The sequence below is a fragment of the Haemaphysalis longicornis genome, unplaced genomic scaffold (genome assembly GCF_048455015.1).
Source record: "Haemaphysalis longicornis isolate Haplotype H1 unplaced genomic scaffold, Haemaphysalis longicornis Haplotype H1 scaffold_8, whole genome shotgun sequence".
NCBI classification, from domain to species: Eukaryota; Metazoa; Arthropoda; class Arachnida; order Ixodida; family Ixodidae; genus Haemaphysalis; species Haemaphysalis longicornis.
In genome coordinates, this window is record NW_027526445.1 from 127784292 (window position 1) to 127805664 (window position 21373).

A 21373-nucleotide genomic window follows, 5' to 3' on the forward strand; every position below is an offset into this window, starting at 1 on the left:
GCAACGTTCCTGGTATATTGCGCACGAACATCAATGCTCGCAATGGGTTGAATATCCGCGAAGAGGAGTTTAAAGGGACCCCGCAACAGTTACCATCGACTACTCGGAATGTATTTGGGGGCAAAGTATATTGTCCCAGCGATGTCCTCCCGCAAGAATTACGAAAATCCGTTCACTATGGCCGAAACTACTTGCGATGAGACTCGACCGCGGAGAATGCAACGAAAGCTGCGCTCTTTCTCCCGGAGAGGGGGGCGTCTCGCGGCGTTCTGTTCGGCGGCCTTCGGTATATCACAGGCCGGGGAGTTTTCTCCTCTTAGATGCAGAGCATCTGATTCACTCGCCTTGTCCCTCCGGCGTCGTCGTCGTCGGCGGCGGCGGCGGCGGCGTTGTCCACCCCTCCCCCATTCTCCTCGCCACACCAGCTGCGCTCTCCGCCGCTCATCCCTCTCCTCTCCGATAGCGAACACTCTCTCGCGAGGGGCATTGGATTGGATTGGATTGGATTGGACTTGGATTGGATTAAAGTGGATTGTGTTGCGTCATAGCCGCGGCACGTTGCGTAATAGCCGCGGCAGACGCGCTGGCGCCGGCGCATGTGCAGAACTCTCTCTTCCGCGGTTTCCTCTCCTTCGGGCGTGCTGCGCATATAACCGGTGTGCCGTTCTCCGGAGAAGCAACATCCACGCTTGACTCACGACGCAGCCAGGGAGAGGCTACTGTCACCTCCCACGGTGCCCGCCACGCCCGTCCCGTCTCTCCAACCAGATTGGCAACTCCGGCTACGTCTCCTCAAAAAAGAAAGCAGTAAGCGTTTGCAAGCTGAAACTCCGGTTGGCATCCTTGCGCCTCTCAAGCCCTTTTCACGTTCTGGCGAGGTATTTGCCAATAAAGTGTATGCAAATGCAGCGTACACACCACACATTGTACATAAGTGGTCAGCCCCGGCAGGCTCTCAACTGCACCGATGCCCCCACTGCAATAGTAATGCCATACCAAATCTATTCCACTTAATTTGGGTCTGTTCTATATTCGCCCGTAACCGCCGCCAACTGCTAACTGTGGGTCCTGCACCCACGACTGAACTGGAGCACGTTAGTCGTGTCCGTGAAGACCCCGCTACTTTAGAAATAATTACCCAGTACGCGCTTGAAAACGGTCTGTCCACGACCAATGTCAACAGTGCAAACTGTGCATTTTGGTGCCACTGACAGAGTGAAATGTGCATCTTGTGAATAGGACTTTAAAACTAGAAGTGTGTACACTGTGTGAATTGTGATGAATTGTGACCTCTCCCTTTCTGCTCCCCCTCCGCCATCCTCACTTCCCCACAGGGCCTCATGGCCTCTCGTCCTTAAAGGGACACTGAAGTGATTTGTAAACAATGCGGGATTACGAGCGCAAATTGTAGTCCGGAGTCCCTAGGCCCTGTTTCGACCACTCTGAGCACGTTTACGCGAATTTATTTAGTAGAAAAATCAATTCGAAAATTCTGTCCTCCTCTCTGCACTCTCGCCCATTTTTTGTGGCGTTTTCGTGTGACGTCAGCAGGAGAGGAGCTGGCAATTGGCTGCGCTGCTCCACGGCTCGCCGACCTTCCGACAGAGTCAGTAGGGCCAGTGTTTAGTCCGGCGGCTGCCGACGGGTCGTCGCAATTTGTTCACTCAGTTGAAACTAAGCCAGGACACGTTTGTGAATAAAATAATGTGCCTTTCTTTACTTTGTTAGTTTGTACACTGTATCTAGTTCCAAGTCACGGTCGCTTCACACAAGCGCTGCACAAGCGCACATGCGACGCTTCGCTGACTGGTACGCCAGTAGGAAAACATAAGGCCACTTGAAGGCGGGAGATGAGTCAGCGAGGTCGATATAGGTACTAAGGAAATAAAAGCAACTGATACTTTTACCGTACAGCGTACACCTAGGGTGCGGGAAGCACTTTTTTTCGCTGGGCGAACAAGCACAGCGGTCAGCATCACGACTACGCATCTGCGAACGCTTTTCCGTCTACGAAATGCAATTCCTAGACGTGAGCTATTGTGGAAACTCGGGGGACGCTTACTGCACGAGCGCAATACAACAAATAGTTACCTAAACTGCTTGAAATACTAAAACTAAATAAAAGTGTAAACCGGTTATACATTATATACCTTATATTTATATCCCTGGGCAGCCCCCTCGCGTGGCCTAGTGGTTTGGAGCGCTAGGTGTGTCATCGCAAGTGTTTCGCCAGTCCTAAGTTCGAATCCTCGCGGGTACATGTTTTTTTTTTTTAAGTTCACTTTTTCGTCCTAGTGGTTTGGAGCGCTAGGTGTGTCATCGCAAGTGTTTCGCCAGTCCTAAGTTCGAATCCTCGCGGGTACATGTTTTTTTTTTTTAAGTTCACTTTTTCGTTTTTCACCGATGTTTTCTATACTAAGTTCATCTTTTTTTGGGCCGCAACGTTCATTGCTCCACGAACTAGTCCACAGAACTCGCGCAGGCTGGTACTGACGCGCTAGCGAGTTCTCGTTGGCGTGCTGTTGCCATAAGCACCGACTGCTTGCGGGCAGCGGGCACAGGCCAGAATCAACAGACCCTTGGCCTGGTGCGAACACGCTTTTTACGATACAGGCATGAGTGAGGAAAGCTCCAAATATGGGGGAAAAGCGCATGTATTTGAGCGTCTGCGGGGACGCGGAGGGCATTCATGCACTGCATAGGCCTCAGCTAGTGAATGCTACGATTCCAAGCCATCCTGGGAGGCTTATCTTATGAATTTACAGCCGACAACATGGCAGAGGCGCGGTACTACGATTACTGGGATATTGAGAATGCCCACCCAACGACGCCATCGGATGTCAAACATGTTGTTTCACAGAACCGAAACCGAAAGCGAAACTTGTTTGATTGCTAACCTTGGGCATCGTCCAATCACGGTGCCCCCTCCTCCCAACGTCACAGCTTATTTGGTGCGGCCGCCGCAAACCGCGCATGGCAGTTTTTTTTTTTTTTTTTGTTCTTTCGCGCTTTGTAAAATAATTACCGATTTGTCAACCGGATAAACGATGAAAAGTGTACTAATTTGAGCCAGTCTACGCAGTGCAAGCAAAAACGGGAGTTTGACAAATTCACTTCAGTGTCCCTTTATTAAAGTATTTCACTCACTCACTCCACGCTTGGCTCAAACACCTAGAGTCCACGCCGCTTTGCAAGTACGCCAACATCGTCATCGACTGGGACCGGCTTACGCAGTCCCCTCAACGTTATGCGCGCTATAAAACGCGGTCCCTTCGCCGCTCCGCCTATGCGTCGCTTCTACACAGGGGTTCCCGCGAGGGAAGGTGGGAGTTTTTTTTCTCCGCAACGTGGAAGGTTCCATTATAAGTATTTAGTTCACTATATTTGGAATACTGTTGATAATGGTGATGATGATCATTGTGGCCTGGAACCCTTTGTATCCGGTGGACAAACCCGGGTGAAAAAATTAACAAATCCATATAAAATAAAAAAAATAAAATAAGAAAAATTGCGGCTGAATGCCTGAAGTAACTGCACCGTCGCCACCAACGAGAAGGCTGAAGGTAGCCGTTGTCCCAGTCTTGTGTATATGGTACACTGCATGTGTATGTGGTGATGATGATGATGACGATGATGATGATGATAAATGTCTCCCTTTTCAATCGGGGTGACGGCATGCGCCATCTAGCCTATCTGATGATGATGATGATCATGATCTGTGGTCGTACCCTTTGTATCGGGCGGGCTCCAACATTGGTGCCCAAACCGTATAAACTGTTCACACACAAACCTAAAAAAACAGCACACAAAAACACACAAAAGGACAATTTCGGAGAGCTCAGTTTCGTTCTCCGTGGAGCCGGTGTGTACGGTGACGGTCAATCACGCACTATGACTCACGTGCACACACACACTGTCGTTGAGTTCAGGCTGCCTTTGGAGCGGTTGCTGCAGGTTCAGTTCAATTACCGGCGCACTATGGTCCACCACTCGCTCAGGCGTTTCTTGGCCACCGTCACCAAGGCCCCCGTGGTTTGCTGTTCCGAGCCGCCGTGGGAGGGGCTGTTCTCCAGTGGCTCAAATCCTAGGAGCCGCTAGGGAGCCTACATGCGCCGCACCTTCGTCGTTTAGGGTGGTGCCACTCTTTGCACAGCTCGTGCCGCCTTCCGCCGTCGGGCAGCGTTGCCAGCACACGTTGCCATAGCAACGGGGCCGATACGGCGCCATGTTGTTCCCCTGTCGGTTCACTGCCGCCGTGTGCGTAGGGCTGCGTCCTTGCCGCCTGTGACTCGCGGTGACTTTTGTTGACCACGGGAAGCTTTTCATAACCATGCCAGCTCGGTGAACGTGTTGGGAGTTGTATGAGCACCAAAAATGCCCGGCTGTTGCGTTCCGCAATGTACGAACTATTTCAGAAAAAGATGTTCCGCTTCCCGGCCAGCCCGAACCGAAGAAAGCGCTGGCTCGCTCAGGTGAAAAGGGACCGCTGGGAGCCCACTGCTGCTTCTCGTGCTTGTACTGTGAGTATTGCACCTCGCTTTATGTTTTTTGCACGCGTACTTGCAGCTATATTCTATTTAAGTCATCTGCACCTGCAACGCTTTCAGCTAGCGTCGTCGTGTCCTCAACGTCTCCTCCGTCGCCGCAGCGCCGTTGCGCGCCGGTAGCGCAGGCCATAGAGATAACTATAGGCGCAGGCCATTGCCTGTTTTGATGGCTTCCAGCGACGGCTGCACGTAACCGAGCGGCAATTTAGCGTGCGAATGCAGCGTGCGCGCAAGTGGATTGTTTGCGTAGCCCCGATTATGCCGGATTACGCATGCATGAAACGTGAATGTTCAAAACTAAGCCTGGTTATAAAACATCCCCGAAAGGCCCGGACCGTTCACGCTTGCGACAGAAAAGGCGCGATTCTCGTCACTGCGACAAAAATTGGGTGATACCAAGCGACAAAAGCGGTCGCTGGGCGACTGCGCAATCATCGAACGCGCTGCAATTCAGAGTATTGTCTCATCCCTCAGCTGCGTTCGGCAATCGACTTTGAAGCTGCCGTGTGCTGGATATTCATCGGGTCGCCGAAAAAATTGTCCCCTGCGTTGCTTGTGCTGATATTCCGCACGGGGGTGGAATATATGATTGATTCTTTCTTGCAACACTGCCAAATTGCGTATGAGGGGTCACTAAAGTCTGCAAAGATTTCTGTGGCGAACCGCCCCATAAAAATTCCCGTACTGCATTAGTTAGAGGGCATAATCAATTTCCATTCAAAAAAGGTAAAAAAACGCGCGAGAGCAAACATTCTGCCTCGCGAGCGAGTAATTCAAGTGCATTATGTGGTTTTCAAATATTGTTGTTAAGATTGACTTTTTTCTTCTAGGCACATTTTGAAGATTCAAGTTTTGAGCAGCACCGACAAGATACCGACAGTGAGGTGGTTATAATCTAGCCGCCTTACCGACAGCACCGACAAGATACGCAGCTGCGATCAATTTTTTTATGTGAGGACACTTGGACGACTTGAGTGGTACATTCAATCGTAATTCAGGACTGTGCCTTTGTTAAGAACTCTATGCAACTTCATTGCCGTACAGTTGTAATAAAGAAAAATTGATGCCTTGTGTGTATAATTTACATTATAGTGTGTTCAAAAAAGCTGTGAAATATTTTCCTGCTAAGATTTTTTTTTTTTTGCTGAAAAAAGGCATTCAAAACCAAGAACACTGGTGTGCTTCCATTCACATTGCGCCTTTCTCTCGAGACGTTGCTCTCCATTGTGTCAGTTGCTCACGACGTGTTTTTATTCTCGACTAAGGTCATGTAATGTCATGTAATCTGAGATATATTTCCTGTTTACCACCGAAATGACCTGCGAAAAATAATTGCACCGTAGCACAATTCTGCATGTGAAAAACAAGATACACCGGCTATGCGCCACATGGAGCTCCAGGCACGAAAAATCGCGTAGTCGCGCGCTTCTACGCACCGCTAGTACCTCCAAAGGAGGCACTGGCAAGTCTTTACCAAGGACGTGAATGCCGCATTAAACGAATGATCCCACGATCTCAACTGTGCCCAGCAGCAGTAAGTTTTTGGAAAGCTGCTTGGCGATAACCACTAACCACGCACGATCGTTTCCAAGCAGGTCGTGCTAGAGATAGCCTGTTCCGCGCCTCCGTAGGCGCGGCGCATGCCGGCTCCCTAGGTCGGGCGGGCACTGGGGAACCAATATGGCGGCCCGTCAAGTTTGGCGGCCGCCACAGCCACCGTTAGGAAACCTTGGACTCTGCTGTCTCCACCCTAAACTATAGTGCCTAGAATATATTCTAGGCACTATACCTAAACGACGAAGGCGCGGCGCATGTAGGCTCCCTAGGAGCCGCGGGAGCGTAGCGCCCTCTGCCGGCGGGGTAAACAGGTTTCGGCAGCAACGCACGACGTGTTCCGTGGTCTCAGCCTCCTCCCCGCAGGCCCGGCAGAGCGTGCTCATCACTAGAGAGTTTTAGCAGTACGTATGCTCCGGCCATTCCGTTCGTTGCTACCGGGTTTACCGGGACCCGACTGCGCATGCGCCATTTGTTCCGTACGCGGCCGGCGTCTCTCCCGACGCTCTGCTTCCGTGTTACCGTATCCGGAGCCCGAAACCGGCTTGCTCGGGTGTTGGGAACTTTAGGCTTAGCGTCCTGGCGAATATTTGATCGCCGCTATCTGTGCAACTGCGAATGACACTCCGTGACACAACGTTTCACCTCACTATCATCCCCTTTCTCGCATGTGAAACTTTATTTGAGCTACAACTGCCGTGAGCGATCGGTGAGCGAGACATCTGCGTAGCCTGTTTCGATGCTTCCGCGCAGGTATCGCCATCTCTCGGCCGCTCGCCGCACCGCGCGCCGCGGCATCCACGGCCGGTCAGCATAGGCTTGCATCGCGGCAGATATATCTGATCGCCGCTTTTAAAATGAGCCCTGAGAACAATCCCTAGCACAATTTTTCACCACACTAACACCTACTTTCTCGCAGGTGGAACTTCGTTTTAGTGATCAGATTGATTCGGAAGAGCAGCGACAAGCGGTTGCTACCGTGGTCTGCGCCGGTTCGAGCCGCTGAGTGTGCCGAGCTGGCAGGCGCGACCGGCGTGTGCGCGCACTGTTTCCGATGCAGAAAACGCTTCACGATTACCTGCTTTATCCATTTCTTGCGTACAAACGCGCGGAATCTACAAATTCAGCTCAGCGATCGTCGTAGTTGACCACGGAGCAAAAACAGTGGGCGGAGCGGCGCCGACGAGGCATCGCACACCCGCATCGGGCCATGTGTCTCAAATTCACGCGTACGACTAGTCGTGGTGACAGTCGTAACGATCAGTCGCATACGAATCGCGTGTACCAATCGTACATGTGTCTAGCGCTTCAATCGGGCAAGGCCAAAGCCATTCCTCCACGTGAACGGCGTGCGTCCATGTCACCTGCGCTCGCTGTGGTGCCGTCGCCGCCACCGCAGCCCCTGCCTCACAATGCGTCCGGCCGAGCGCGATTTATTTTAGATTTGCAATGCTTTAGGGGAAACTGCGTTCTTTATTTACGTATTTTTAGCGTGTCGATTTTTGCAACAACTCGGCTAATCAGCCGTCACACGGAACGAACGGTACGGCGCTACGGAGTGCTAAAACACGTTTTCCGTCTCACTACACGGAAAGAGCCCGGTACGTGCGCGCGCATGCGCAGTCGAGTCCCGGTAAACCCGGTAGCAACATAACGAACGGAACGGCCGGAGCATACGTACTGCTAAAACTCTCTACTGATGCGTCGAACCGGCTCCGATATTCAAGTGTACGCAGCGCGCCGGCCCGCGCCTCGAAGAGGAGGGCGCTGCCCGTACTGTTGTCGTACAGCCGTTCAACTCGGTTTGCATCGTCGGTACAGCTGGAGAGTGTCTTTTTTCTCCATCGTCTTTCTCCAGCTTTCCTGTTCCTGCTGCTACATCCACTGGCAGGCGCCATCTGGTAACGGTGAAAGAAACCTAGTGGCGCGTCCCAGCAAGAACACAGAAGCAGCAGCAGCAGCAGAGCAGCAACAGCAGCAGCACCCGGAAAGCCTGGAGAAGAGGCAAATAAAGATTCGCTTTAAAAAATGCAACCTCTGGACGTTGTAACTCTTCTGCATGGTGTTCCGCGAGTGTGTGGCCGTCGGGCGGTCACTGGCCTAAGATCGCGCCTCCTCTTGGCGACGTCCACTGTCTTTTAACCTTGAGGCCCCCCTTCCGAATAAATAATAATAATAATAATAATAATAAATTCTCTTTACACCCCCCCCCCCCCCCTTCAGTTGGCCGGCAGGCTGAACCGCCGTCAGTACTGGAGGACTCTGGGGGATTGAACGGAATGTTCTGGAGTCCTCCGGTCGGCTGGGAGGGTGCCTGGGCTGCACAACAATCAAAGATAGACAAACTTGTTCAGAGGCAACAAATGTCTCTGCGCCTGTATGGTAAATCAGCGTTAAATCATTGACAGTACCTCATTCGACAGGCATATGGATCGACCCCCCGCTTCATTATTTATTGGCCACCTAAGTGACCAAGAACCTTTCCCCAGCTATTTTAGAAGCATATGTCATGGCGACATGGTATATATACCCCACTAAATTTTGTCCCACTGTACTTCCTAATTTCGCCTCGCTGCTTCACCTAAGTATTGTTCTGTAATGTGGCTGTGGTTTCGCGTGATAGAATTGTTTATTTATTTCGTGCTCTGCTTACTCAATGCTCAGTGATAGGAATGTGTAAGGTATTTTTAATTAGCTAAGAAAATAACCATTTTCTTTGGTAGACAGTACTGGCGTACTGGTGGATGCTGTGGAGTGTCAAAGCATTAACACCGACTCGTCGGGGGAGGGAGAATAACCGAAAGACATCAAACCACCACGCCGGAACGCACGCCGATCAACGGACGCCCGCGCAGCTCCCCTGCCGTGGTTTGAACCGTGGCGACACCGACCGGAGCGGGCGGAAACTATAATGGCAAACTGTTCGCATGGCGACGCAGTGAAACATCCCCCTCGCGAGGGGCACGATCAAATGCAGAACATTTCCGGGGGCGCACGACGTTAAGTAGTTTGCGTTACGTTAATGTTGTTGCACTTGTGGCAACTGCTGACGAGCGAGCGCTCGTCAGCAGTAATTTGAATGAGTCAAGGATATAAGGCGCGTTCGTAGCCTCCCATTCTGTGTCGGCTTTGTGGTGCAGTGGGTAGAGCACCATGTACATTGCGTTCCGCCCGCAGGGTCGAGGGATCGAAACCAGGCGCGGGATAGTATTTTTTTTTATATAGTATAGGGGGAGGGGTGCGGACTACGACTACGGACGCCTACGGACGTCAACGCGGGTGACATCGTGAGTTACTGAAATGCTCTGCATTTAATAATAATAATATAATAATTCTAGGGAGTAGTCGAACCGTGTCGACCTCTACGATGCTGTTTAATGTCTCCATCTCACATCGTTTGGCTTGCGAATGGTCTGTACGCGATACCTCAATTGCACGAACGCTGCCAGTGATGTTGAACTTGTTGTCCACTGCCTCTTTTGTCTCCGTGAACAACAGGACCGTCGCGGTCAAAGCTCATCCGGCATATTTGCTCAGGACGAATAACTGCGGTGTGGGCTTCACTCCAACAGCCTATTGCTTGTATTCACTGGCATGGTGTGCATTCAGGCAACTGTGTAAGTGCGCCGCCACTCGTTACGTCGGGCTCCGCAGGATGGCGGTACTTGTCCGTGCTAAGCACATGACTGTGTTGCACGTTAACAAACTCTACCCCACCGAACGCAAAGTATTGCCTCGAGTCCAATGTGAGTGCGATTAATAACATCTGTGTTGACACCACCGTTGAGAACCGGGTTGAAACGGAGCAGACGACGCACGCCGGTGTTTTGTTTTTTTTTCTGTGGCATGCGGGTGCTGGGGCCCAAGCCGCGCCATGTCCGTGGCGCATCGGCCATGTCGGTGGCCGTTTCCAGTGTTGCCAGGCGAAGAAATTGACAGTTCAACTTTTCAACGAATACCACCTATACCTCCCGGGCGACGCGAGTCCGTCACAATTTTAGAAAAGATGGAGATGCAAGGAGAAGAGGGGGCAAAACGCTGATGGAGTTGTAGTTGTTCCTTGGCGGGAGGCCGTCTTAGTCAGTCCAGGAAGCCTTAGCCCCAAGCTTGGCCCGACGCTCCTCTCATCGAGTGGCCGTGGGCTCGGTGCTGTTCTTGAGAATGTGAGCTGGTCCGCTAGTCCTCCCACAAGGTGCTGCTTGACAAGGGAGTAACGGAGCCACAGGAGCTCGCAATCATAAAAGCTCATTGATGCCCACTCAACTTTCGCGCCTTTCTACCATTCCGGCCGGCACATCTATCTTAGATTCACCCGGGCTTCATGCAGCGACCATTACTGATCAGACAGAATGCATTCCTTCCGACTTAAACACGGCTTCCAGCTCATTCGGTATGATCCGTACGCACTTGGATCACAACGTTAAACCCGAGTCCTTCAATGCTGCGTGAACATCGCGCACGCGTCCTAGCTAAAGTACCCCATGGGCCAGATCTCCACCCCTTATGTGGACGTCACTGGTTATCGCCATCACAATCGACGCTTGTACAATCACCGCCGTCTTCGACCCTAAAACAACTTTTAACCGCCGCGGTGGCTCAACGGCTATGGCGTAGTGCTGCTGAGCCCAAGGACGCCGGTTCGATTCCGGCCGCGGTGGCCGCTTTTTTGATGAAGGCAAAAAGCAAAAACGCCCGTGTGTCGATATTTCGGCGCACGTTAAAGATCCCCAGATGGTCCAAGTTAATCCGGAGCCCTCCACTACGGCACGCCTTATAGCCCAGGTGTTGTTTTGGAGCGGTAAACTCCCCAATCAATCCAAAACGCCCTCTTACCAGTCTCTAACTACCCTAATGCGCTCTCTCTGCCACGGCGGAACAGGTGGACTTGGGATTCCTCATGGGCCCACCCCAGCATATGTCATCACTGACTCAAAAACAGCAGAGGAATGCGAATATTCAAAACAGTCGAATATCACAGCGGATAACGCGAAATTCGATTCGGCGTCGAATCGAGTAGCACTATTCGAAAATTTCTTCGAAATTTTCTAAGCAATTCGGAGTTCGAAAATACAAAGGGAGTAAAAGTGCTCCACTAAAACACGTGCAAAATGTATGCTTTGCATCGATTCAGAACTGGTTGGGCACCGGATGCATCGAGGGCTTCCGATCGACCGCCGCTAACATGCACCGACGTTCTCCGCTACCGGCGACGAGCTTTCCGTCACTGCTCTGGTGACATGCGGGTAGACGGCAAGAGGAATGCACTTCCGGGGCAATTTTGGTATGTCTGTCAGTTAAAAGCGTAGCCAGGGGGGTGTTTCAGTGTCAGGACATCCCCCGAAGCTTACACGTGCAATAATATATTTCTGCACGTGTAAACCTCCAAAATATATGTCCATGGCTACGCCACTGCTGTCCGTCCCCCGATTCAGCCTTCGGTCCAAACGTTGGAAGAATTCTTGAACGGGAATTTTATATAGTCAAAACTTTTCCGAACGAGTACATCTGGAAACATACTTAATACTTGTCACCACAGTCCAGCAAAAAGAAAAGATTCGACATATCTGAGGCAAATAATTGATGTACAACTGGTGCTCGCACTGTTCTTTTCGTTGAGAACAAATGTGTACAGTCGAACCTTAATTGTTAAAACGAAGTAGTATCAGGACAGCAAATTAGTTCGTTATATCGCATATTCGTTATAACAGCAGAAGTAGAAATGGCTCTAACAAATCGAAAGTCTATCTCGCGCAAAAATACTTGATACAAAAACCCATTTTTAAAGGGGCACTGACACAAAATTTTGAAGGCGAGATAACTTCGGAGATAGATTGGTGTGAACACATATACATCATCTGCAAAATATCAGTGGCGAATACAGCCTAGAACATATTTAAAATCAATTTTAAAGTGTGCGAAACGCAACCGAGCAGCCAGCAGAGGACCACGCGCAATCGACATCCCGAGGATATTGTGTAAATAAACAACATCCAAACACGTCACGAGTTTGTGTTTGCCGCTTCGGCACTGCCGGCGTTTTTCGCCGGCTCGCCCGGCTCGCCGCTCGAATCGGAGGGCCGGAGGGCGGAGCTTCTGCTCTCGAGAATGAACGACCCGATCGTCGGCGGTGGAGGCGCCGTTATTTCGTCAGCTCATCGGGCAGCTGGCCGCGACCAAAGTTCTACAGCGATTCCAGGCACTCTGTTTCTATTGCTTTTTATTACCATTGGATGCGAAAACGCGCCGGAGGCACGAAAAGCCCACTGAGCTAGCCACACGGTCGCTATGCAGGCGGCGGCCACGGCCGCGAAGTGGCCCAGGCCGGCGCAGGTAGCTCGAGTGAATTGTTACCGCTGCACGAAATTGTCCCGACCATGGTGGCTTACATGAGAAAGGAGTTAATGATGCGATGGCGGGTTGCATTAAAAATTGTCATCTGCACCGCTTACGAGAGCGGCACTCGAATATCCGCCGCAGTGCTAAGCCGAACACATCTGTAGGCGGACCTGTAAGCAGACCGGCCGGCTGCTCCCAGCGCGCGTCTTGCCACCCACCGTCTCGAGCGTCGCGCGTCGTTCTTTAGACGCGGTAGCATTTGTACTCGCAGCGCCTGCGTCACATCCACGGTCGCTTTTTAATTAAGCGCCTCACGAGATCAGTACGTGGCGGCATTCGCAGAAACTGCCGTCGATGCGGATTCGACAGTGCTACGGCGGCTCTGCTCTGTGACTGTGATATCCCTCCGACGGTCACGTGGTCAGCTTTGATCACACAAAATCCACAAAATCCATCGTTTCGCGGCACTCGCTGAAACCGCAACTGCGACTGGCCGCATTGAAAATTCCTCTTATTAAACAACCGTCGCACGCTGAAGCAAATGAGGTTTCTACAGGTTATAAGTAGGTCACTAGCTACTTATCGCAACAAAAAAAACAAGATGCAAAATTTTTGTGTCAGTGCCCCTTTAATGCCTCGAATCCACTACAAACAAGGTAACGTTTACTTTTCTCCTTGTTGCATTTTCCCACCAATGAACCGGAATATGAGTACGTGAAATTACAAGAGAACAAAGTTCACTTAAAAAACAGGACTGCGTCCTTATTTATTTGAAGAAGAATGTGATTTTCATCACGTGGCTACTCACAGCACTAAGTAGGAGAAACATTACCACAGTGTCCACGAACAAAAGGGCTTTTTCTACTGTAGTTTGGGACGGGGATTGTTTTTTTTTTTTTTCATATAGCTTTTCCGACTCCTGGTCAAATATTTCTTCGTAATATCCGATATCGCGCCCGGCTCTAACAGTTTCAGTTATAAAAGAATGCCCTTGGAATAAAGCGCGACCAACCAAAGTTACTATTTAGTTCGCTATAGCCGATAATTCGTTATATCCATGTTCGTTATGACGAGGCTCTTGATATTTGCGAGAGAAAATGCAACTACGCATTTAAAAACAATATTTTGATGCAAAAGTACATAAGAGCTCGCGCGAGCCTGGCAATGTTCCACGTTAAACAGTAGCAAAAGGTTCTAGTAGATGGTCAAGCTGTGGAACGTGGGAAAGTTGAACTGGCTTTAGCAAACCTGCTCCGTTTTTGTCGTGGGAGTACCAAAAAGCCTCCAGCCGCGCAAAAAAATGGTGCGTTCGAAATGCCACAGAAATGCTCCACCCATGCAAGAAAAAAATTGCACGTTCGAAATGCCGCAGAAAGGCTCCAGCCGCGCAAGAAAAAAATGGCGGGTTCGAAATGCCACAGAAAGGCTCCAGCTGCGCAAGAAAATAATGGCACGTTTGAAATGCCAGAGAAAGGCTCCAGCCGCGCAAGAAAAAAATGGCGCGTTGGAAATGCCGCAGAAAGACGCCAATCGCGCAAGAAAAAAATGGCGCGTTCGAAATGCTGCAGAAAAGTTCCGGCCGCGCAAGAAAAAATGGGCGTGTTCGAAATGACGCAGAAAGGCTCCAGCCGCGCAAGAAAAAAATGGCACGTTCGAAATGACGCAAAACAGCTCCAGCATACGAAATTAAAGCAAGCACAAAAACAACAGAGCTCCGCTGGCGCATTTCAGGCAGGGGGCGCGCGACCACTGCTAAGACGGGAAATTTTAAATGCATTGTGTGGCAGCCGTGAACGGATAACGGCGCTGCAGTCCATTACGACGAATCACTGCTATGCACTTCCGACAGCTTTCACATTAAGTGGAACCGGTTTGATTTTGTTTTTAGCGCGCAGCATTTAAGCATCCGCTCCTGTGGTTTCACTGCATCGATGTCCCTCGTTGTAACCGAGCGAACGAAGGGGACACTGACGACAAACGAAATAGAACGAGCCGCTAGGAAAGAGGTGAAAAGTATAGCGGTATGCCGAGACGGCGCGAGGCATTCTCTCCGGCGGCGACGCGCTACGAGAGATAACCGAGAGAACGAAGAGGCCACCGAAGAGCAACCAGGAAAGCGGTGGATGAAATTATGGCGAAAGGCGTGGGACATGCATGGTTCCCCGCGGCGACGCGCTACGAGACAACACCGGAGTATATCGCGCGCCTTCGTGCGTTCTATCACTTGCTGAGACGCAGCAAGTATGCGCCGTTACCCAGAAGACTGCAGTTCGCCTTGCACACAAATTTCGCCTCAGGGAGCATCGTAATCGCCAGACAATTTTTTTATATGGGACGTCGTCTTGATGTGCTCTTGTCTAGCTTCGTAGCCCAGAGAACTAAGATAAAGCTTCCCCAACAGAGCCCTCCCACCCTGTGAAAAGGGAAATCCAGCGAAGCTGGCTCTCTAGAGGGTTCGCTATGGCTGAGGCTTAGTTAGATTGGGGATTTTCTATGTTGAGTTATAAGGACAGTGACACGATCTCTACGTCACAGATTAAGGACACATACGATTGGTGGTGGGGATCGAGGCAATGACGTTTCATTATAGCGCGGCTACGCCAAGCACGGCGCAGGCTCTGGTGCACCGCACAGGTGGCACCGTGGCCGCCGAAAAGCGCGCAGTGTCAGTGGGGGGTGAGACGCCGCGTGGCGAGGCGTATACATGACTCGGGAAAAAAGGCTGCGGCTGTAAAGAGGAGTAGAAAGTGGGGCTACAACCATACTCCCTCAGTAGATGACCACGCTTCACTGTGCAACACAAGTACAATGTGGGAAAGCCAGCTTGCAAAGACCAAATAAGCTTACACTGGTCTTCTTTACGTCGGCTTCACCCTGAAACACAAATGCTGGAGCAATATAAGCCATTTTATATCCTAATATGGAGGCCTTAGGACTCAGTTTAATTTTTTCAATATTTTTTTTTTCCGTTCACTGAAAATTGTCGGTTTACGCTCCGTCTGGTGCCAGAGGCGGTCTGTTCGATCCTAGCCATAGCTTCGCTGTCAAAAGGCGCCGATAATGCGACCGGGCTAAGCTACTTTGTCCATGTAATTTGTGTGCACTTGGGCCTGTTTTGGTCGCAACTCTTCTCACATGTTCATGATAGGCATAAAATGAGCTTTGCGGAAGCCTCTTGTGCATCAAGCGCGAGCGAGTTTAGAAAGTAAACTTCGTACTTTGTGCGTGCTAGGGAAGAGGACCCGTGAACATAAAAAGGGTTACACAGCGAGGACAATACATTACACCATAAGGGCATGCCTGAAAATGTTCGTAAATCAGACTAATTTTTTTTATGCATTCCATTTCCTTATACGCAGAGTTTTCTCCCTAGAGCTGACATGAAAGCATATAGAACTACCATTTACAGTTATTTCTCATTAAGGAATCGTATCAATAATACCCTGTTACATTAGTAGGCTGAAGCACTTGAGGTTGAGGTCAGCACGTGAGACGAACGTTGCCCTATACAAAGATTAATACTATCAATGAATATAAGAGCAACAGGATAACTTCTGTATGTTTGTTTTACGCCATAAAAACATTTTGCAAGTTCACTTTGAGCCTTCTTGTTTTTCTACAGGCTACTTACTGAAGCACTCTTGAGTTATTGTAGACTTCAGTTTCCCTATTGGAGATTGTTAAATATTACCTTGGATTCGAAAAATATTCGTTTCAATTCGCAGCTATTCAAACAAAATCCTTATTTGATTCGAAAGCAAAAACCATGCACTGTTCGCACACACGTGGAACACCGTCATTCAGAATTTTGCCCGGGGGAACATTCCCCCGCAGGCTCTCAAAATTCTCCTTAAAAGTTTCTCACCTCCCGCGAGGACATGATTTGGTCTCCTGTCCGTGTGGGGCTTGAAAGAAATGAAGCGGTTAATCTTGCAGCTCGAGAGCTAACTGTCCGAGCGGGGCCAGGTCACATCCCTTCCTAAGCCTAATCGACCCACGACAGAAGACTTTCCAGTAAATTACCTGCCAGTGCACTACCACCTCTTTTGCCGGAGATACCCTCCACCCCAGTAGCCACTGTCCATCATATCCCATGTGGCGCCAGACTACACACAGTTTATCCGTCTGTATTTCTATCTCCCCAACGACCCCACTACGGAGCCCCTGACTCTCTCGTATCATTTGGCAATGCCCTTACAACTCATTCCCTCACATCTCGTCTGAGTAGCACTGGGAGGCGGCGTTAGGTAGCTCAAACACTCAGGTCCAGCGAGGACTCGCTGGACGAGCAGTTCAGGTCGCCGGCGACCTCCACGCGCTGCAGTCATCACTCATTGTTAACCCAAATGATGCTCAATAAAGTTTATTCTCTCTTTATCCGCGCCCAATATTCGAGTTCACTAGACGACATCCTACTGTGTCCCTTTCCAAACTGCAACCTTCCAACACATCTCGCTCGCTGGCTCAGACTCCGTCTCAACGAGGAGGCCGGTTTTCCTTGGCTGGTGTCTTTGTGAAGCTCCTCGTGATGCTAAGAGCAAAGTAACATAGGTCCAATGTAGACAGTAGCGAATCCACAATTTCGCGTTTCTAAATGCACAAACGGAGCGAAGGATAGGATGATGATGATGATGATGCTATTGACGTTTTTGGCTTGTACCCATTAGGGCGGATTGGTCACGGCTAACTCACTGATTGTACTTCGATAGGCCGGCCTATCGGCCAAACTTCTCCCTGGTCATCCTTAGAAAGAAAAAGAAGGGGGCCGTTGCTTACATCCTGTTTGGAGAGGAGCAGAATTTGTGTATCACATGGGCTAGAAGTCATATGGGCTGGCAACTTTCCACTTGGCCGTCTTGTCACGGTGAAAAAATCCATAATATGCATTGTAACGAAATTTAACTAAAACCTACTTCAGTATATCAAGATCATATACACATGGTTTCCAATGGCTGTTAGGTTATTTATACCTTGTAACTTAGCTACATCGGTCATTTCTTCATACTGAAACTCGTCCGATTGATATTTTACCGTATTTGGGACTTGCACGAAACGGAAAATCTGAAGTGCATTTGTGGGCCAATACAGCTTGTTTGGTCCAACGTTAGGTCGAACCTCTATCCATTTCCCATCTTTTACAGTAACGTTTAAGATGACGACGACTAACATTAGGCAGCCATAACAGCGAGCCCAACACCGTGCCAAGCAACGTCAAACTCGTGCATCAAGCCGAGAGTAACCGTTAACGCCATTAGGCTTTGGAAGTTGTTTAATATGGTATTTTTTGTTTTTGGGTCAAGAAATGTCTTTCGTGGCTGGAATGGAGTTGACTAGCTTCCAAGGACTAGTTCTCTCAAGTTTAACAAAGCTCTATTTTGTCTTCGTGGCCCTTTTAACTGACTAAGTTAATTGAAAAGGCGGTCAGAAGGCACCCTGCTATTTTTTCCTCTGCGGCCTGGATCGTACCTGTGCCCGTTCCCATGGCAGCCATGCCCAGAACTTTTGCGCTGCCAGTTGGCCACCGTACAGGCAGTGACCAACAAAGAATTACCACCAATAAGACCCCGACACCACGAAAATTCATTGTGCAAAAGTTGGGCACAGTAAGGCGGCAATTTCTGACGAGACTTTTCTCTGAAAAGTTTTCGCTAGAGCGCTGTGACTCACAGCAGATCATCCCAGCCCCGAAATCCATAGAGAAGAGGTGTAGAGATGCGAATGCACAGCGGAATAAAGGAACACAACGATTCTGCCAAAACAGCATTTTATTCAACAAGAACCTGAACACAGGCACACGTGAACACGATCCCCACTATTCCCCACGTTTCCCACCACCCCCGACGTTCCCGTTTAAACTAAAATAACCCCTTAATTAAAATCAGCGGAAAACCACACTCTGCCCCGAACCTCTCCCCAACCCCAACGCGCCTGAACTTGAGAGATGCTTTGAAACTAAAATGCTGAGAGAATGAGGCGCGCGCGTGTATAAGTTTAAATACCACAACTCGTATTTCGTGTGTGTGTGCTTGTGTGTGTTTTTTAACAAGATAATACATGCAACACGTCTTCCCCTCGAGGAAGCCTAGTAGTACAGCAGATCAGCGCTGCGCCTTCAAACGCAGACTCGGCAGACTTGAATGAACAAGATAATTTGCCGGCTAAACCTAACGAGTCATTCCAAGCGAAAGAAAAAAGAAAACAAACCGACCCGACTTCACTCATTTTCTCGTCTTCCAGCGATTCTATACGAAGCAACGAATGAAACTTAAGTTAGCTACGAACTACCTACCGCCTTCTGCCGCTGAACTCTCCTTGCAGGAAGCCAGCTAATGGCCAAGCTATTTTTCGCTACACGCTAGTGGCAAGAATGCGGTTTGATTTGGTTTTCCGTCACAGCTATTAGCGGCTGAGGGTGGGTTTGTGCATTCTCCGCTAAGGAGAAAAGAAATTTCACAACATGTGCGCACGCCGAAGACGACACGAGGAAAAAGAGTTGCTGCCCCTGGAGCAAACAAAACGGGGCGGAATTTGTACGTTTAGACTCTGCGTCGCCGAACGGGAGGGAGCTGGGGTCCTTATGACCACGAGAGTACGGGTAGTAGTACGCAGCAGTGGTGCCAAACTATTCAGTGTGTGCGGTCGTCGTCGTCGTCGTCTTCAACTTCTCCGCGCTGCTCGCACCTTTCTTCCTGAGTTGGAGGGTCGGCCATAGAACTCGCTAATGGGCAACCCTTTCACTTGATTTTGATTTTGTGCAGCTTGAGCTTGAAGCCGAACAACTCGGTCAGCGCGGCCGAGAACGCCGAGAGGCAGACTACTTTGGTGACGTTGTACAGGTAGGGGTTGGCGCACAGGCCTGAAATCTTGAACGGGCTTTCCAGTTCCTGCAAGACAAAGAACAAAAGAAAGGGAAAGTTTGCAGACACCCCTAAGTGGAAATGGTCGCATACACGGGTAACGCTCCTGTAACGCAAAAAAATTAGCAGTGGATTACCTCGGCTATGCCAGGATATCCGTAGCATGAGCTAAGGTTCAGCTGGTTATTCTTAGCTTTCCTGGTTGTCTAGGATTAGCTTGCTTACAGTTGCTTCAATGACACACACACGGTATACGCATTATGTGATACACGCATATTTATCAAGCGGCTCCAGCGCAGCGTCACCAATCACCCCAGAGCTAAGCTGGTTCCACACGTGCACGCCGGTGTTGCTGCGACGCACAAGCCATCGGTTCCGCACCCGGCCACCCCTCGCATGATCACCAAGTGGACCGGGCCGCCACGTGCGAAACGGAGGTCAGCGAAGACGCTGGGCGCGTGGGGTCTGTGAGGGATACCGGGCAGCGAGCAACGTTCTTTGCGCCGTTTGACGTCACTGCTCCTCATGCGTGCGCAGCACGGTTATACAGGAGCCACGCGAAACTGCTCAACCTCGGCCAGTGTAGCTTGCGCTACAAAATCAAGTGTCATCAAAAGTTAATGACACTAGCTGGTAGTGGGATTAGGTTTGGCCATGCAGGTCTAACATGGCAAAACGAATGTCATTTGATGATGACAGCAGTGACAACTAACAATGCCGTGCAATTTCAAGATAACGTAAATCCTTCTGCAGTGTTTTATACCCTTTATCACTGCGAAAACAGACCCTCTTTTAAAGACGATAGTCTTTCTTGGGCTACTTAAACCCAGAAATTTTGGTCTGTCTGTATGTCTGTATGTCTGTATGTCTGTCCGTCTGTCTGTCTGTGACCCGATTCAGCCACCCGGCCAAAGCAAAACAATGCCTGCGCAATAGTCTTATATAGCCACAGCTAAATCTACCCGTCTATGTCCGGTGGAATGTTCATACTTGTCAACATTGTTGAAGAAGAACAAGACATTACGCAAATATGAGACAACAAATCAATACAGAAGTGATATTTGCAGTGTTCCTTCATAAAAAAATCAAACATGCTTGAATTTGCGAAATTAAATACTTCATAAACTGCAGAAAAAGAATTCACTCCGCCGTCGCCTGCTGTCGCCCGCGCCACTATAGCTTCTGAGGCCATTTTAAGAAATTAACCGGCAACAGTTACGCAAGGTTCCACTAGGTAGGTTCCACGTTCTGCTTGCAACGCACGTGGAGTAGGGAAACGCGGTTCTATAAACGCTGTAGTAGGGCGCCTCGATTAACGCGCGTCTTCGCCGTACGGCAGCGTTCGCATCAAGTCACCCGGTTTGGAGCAGTGGAACGCGGGAAATTTAAAATGATTTAAGCAAACCTTTGGCGTCTTTACCTTGGGAGGAGCGCGACGCAAGAGGAACGACATGAGAGGTGAGCGGGAAAGCGAAGGGAGGCATTTACTTCGCAAAAGCCGATAAAGACTATCGTCTTTTGACGGCATTTGCAACGAAAGGAGCAGATACGCGGCCAATTTTTTTTTTTTAACTGAATGCCGCTCACTGAATGCCATTTGCATCAAAAGTCATTCCGTATTCTCGTGAAGCACCAAAGGAATGGCGTTAACAGCTGATTTCATTCCCTGTAAATGTCATTGGATTTGCCGTGTCATAGGGGTATAAGCTGCCCTGCTACACGCCAAGATTTTTTTAAGTAGGCTTCAGCACTACACACATGTGCATCGCTCGGCAGACATTTCTATAAGGACAATGTAAGCAGTCTGATAAAGAAGGCAAGCCCCTACAGCCTTTAAATAAATCCTCCATAAGACCCTTCAAGGATCCCTATGGAGCGCTATACAAACTATACAATCTATACAAACTATAAACCGTTAAAAGTTTTCTCCGCTACTATATGCAAATGTATTGCAGGAAAGACGTTCATTTCTTTTTTCAGGAACAATGTAAGAAGCCTGATGTAAAAGTATGATGAATGAATGTATGAATTTATTGTCGAGGAAAAGGAAAGGAAAAAGCTTGAGTTAGGTCCTTTCCT

At 49.6% G+C, this 21373-nt stretch overlaps 1 protein-coding gene across 1 annotated transcript in view; it reads right to left on the reverse strand.

Annotated features, from left to right (window-relative positions):
- Positions 1–18182: 18182 nt before the first annotated feature.
- Phtf (putative homeodomain transcription factor) overlaps positions 18183–21373 on the reverse strand; it is a 56967-nt gene continuing 53776 nt past the window's right edge. The window contains exon 20 of the mRNA XM_077681309.1: positions 18183–19321. Within this exon, the coding sequence (XP_077537435.1) occupies positions 19172–19321 (150 nt within the window). The 3' untranslated portion in view covers positions 18183–19171. The remainder of the gene's footprint in view (positions 19322–21373) is intronic.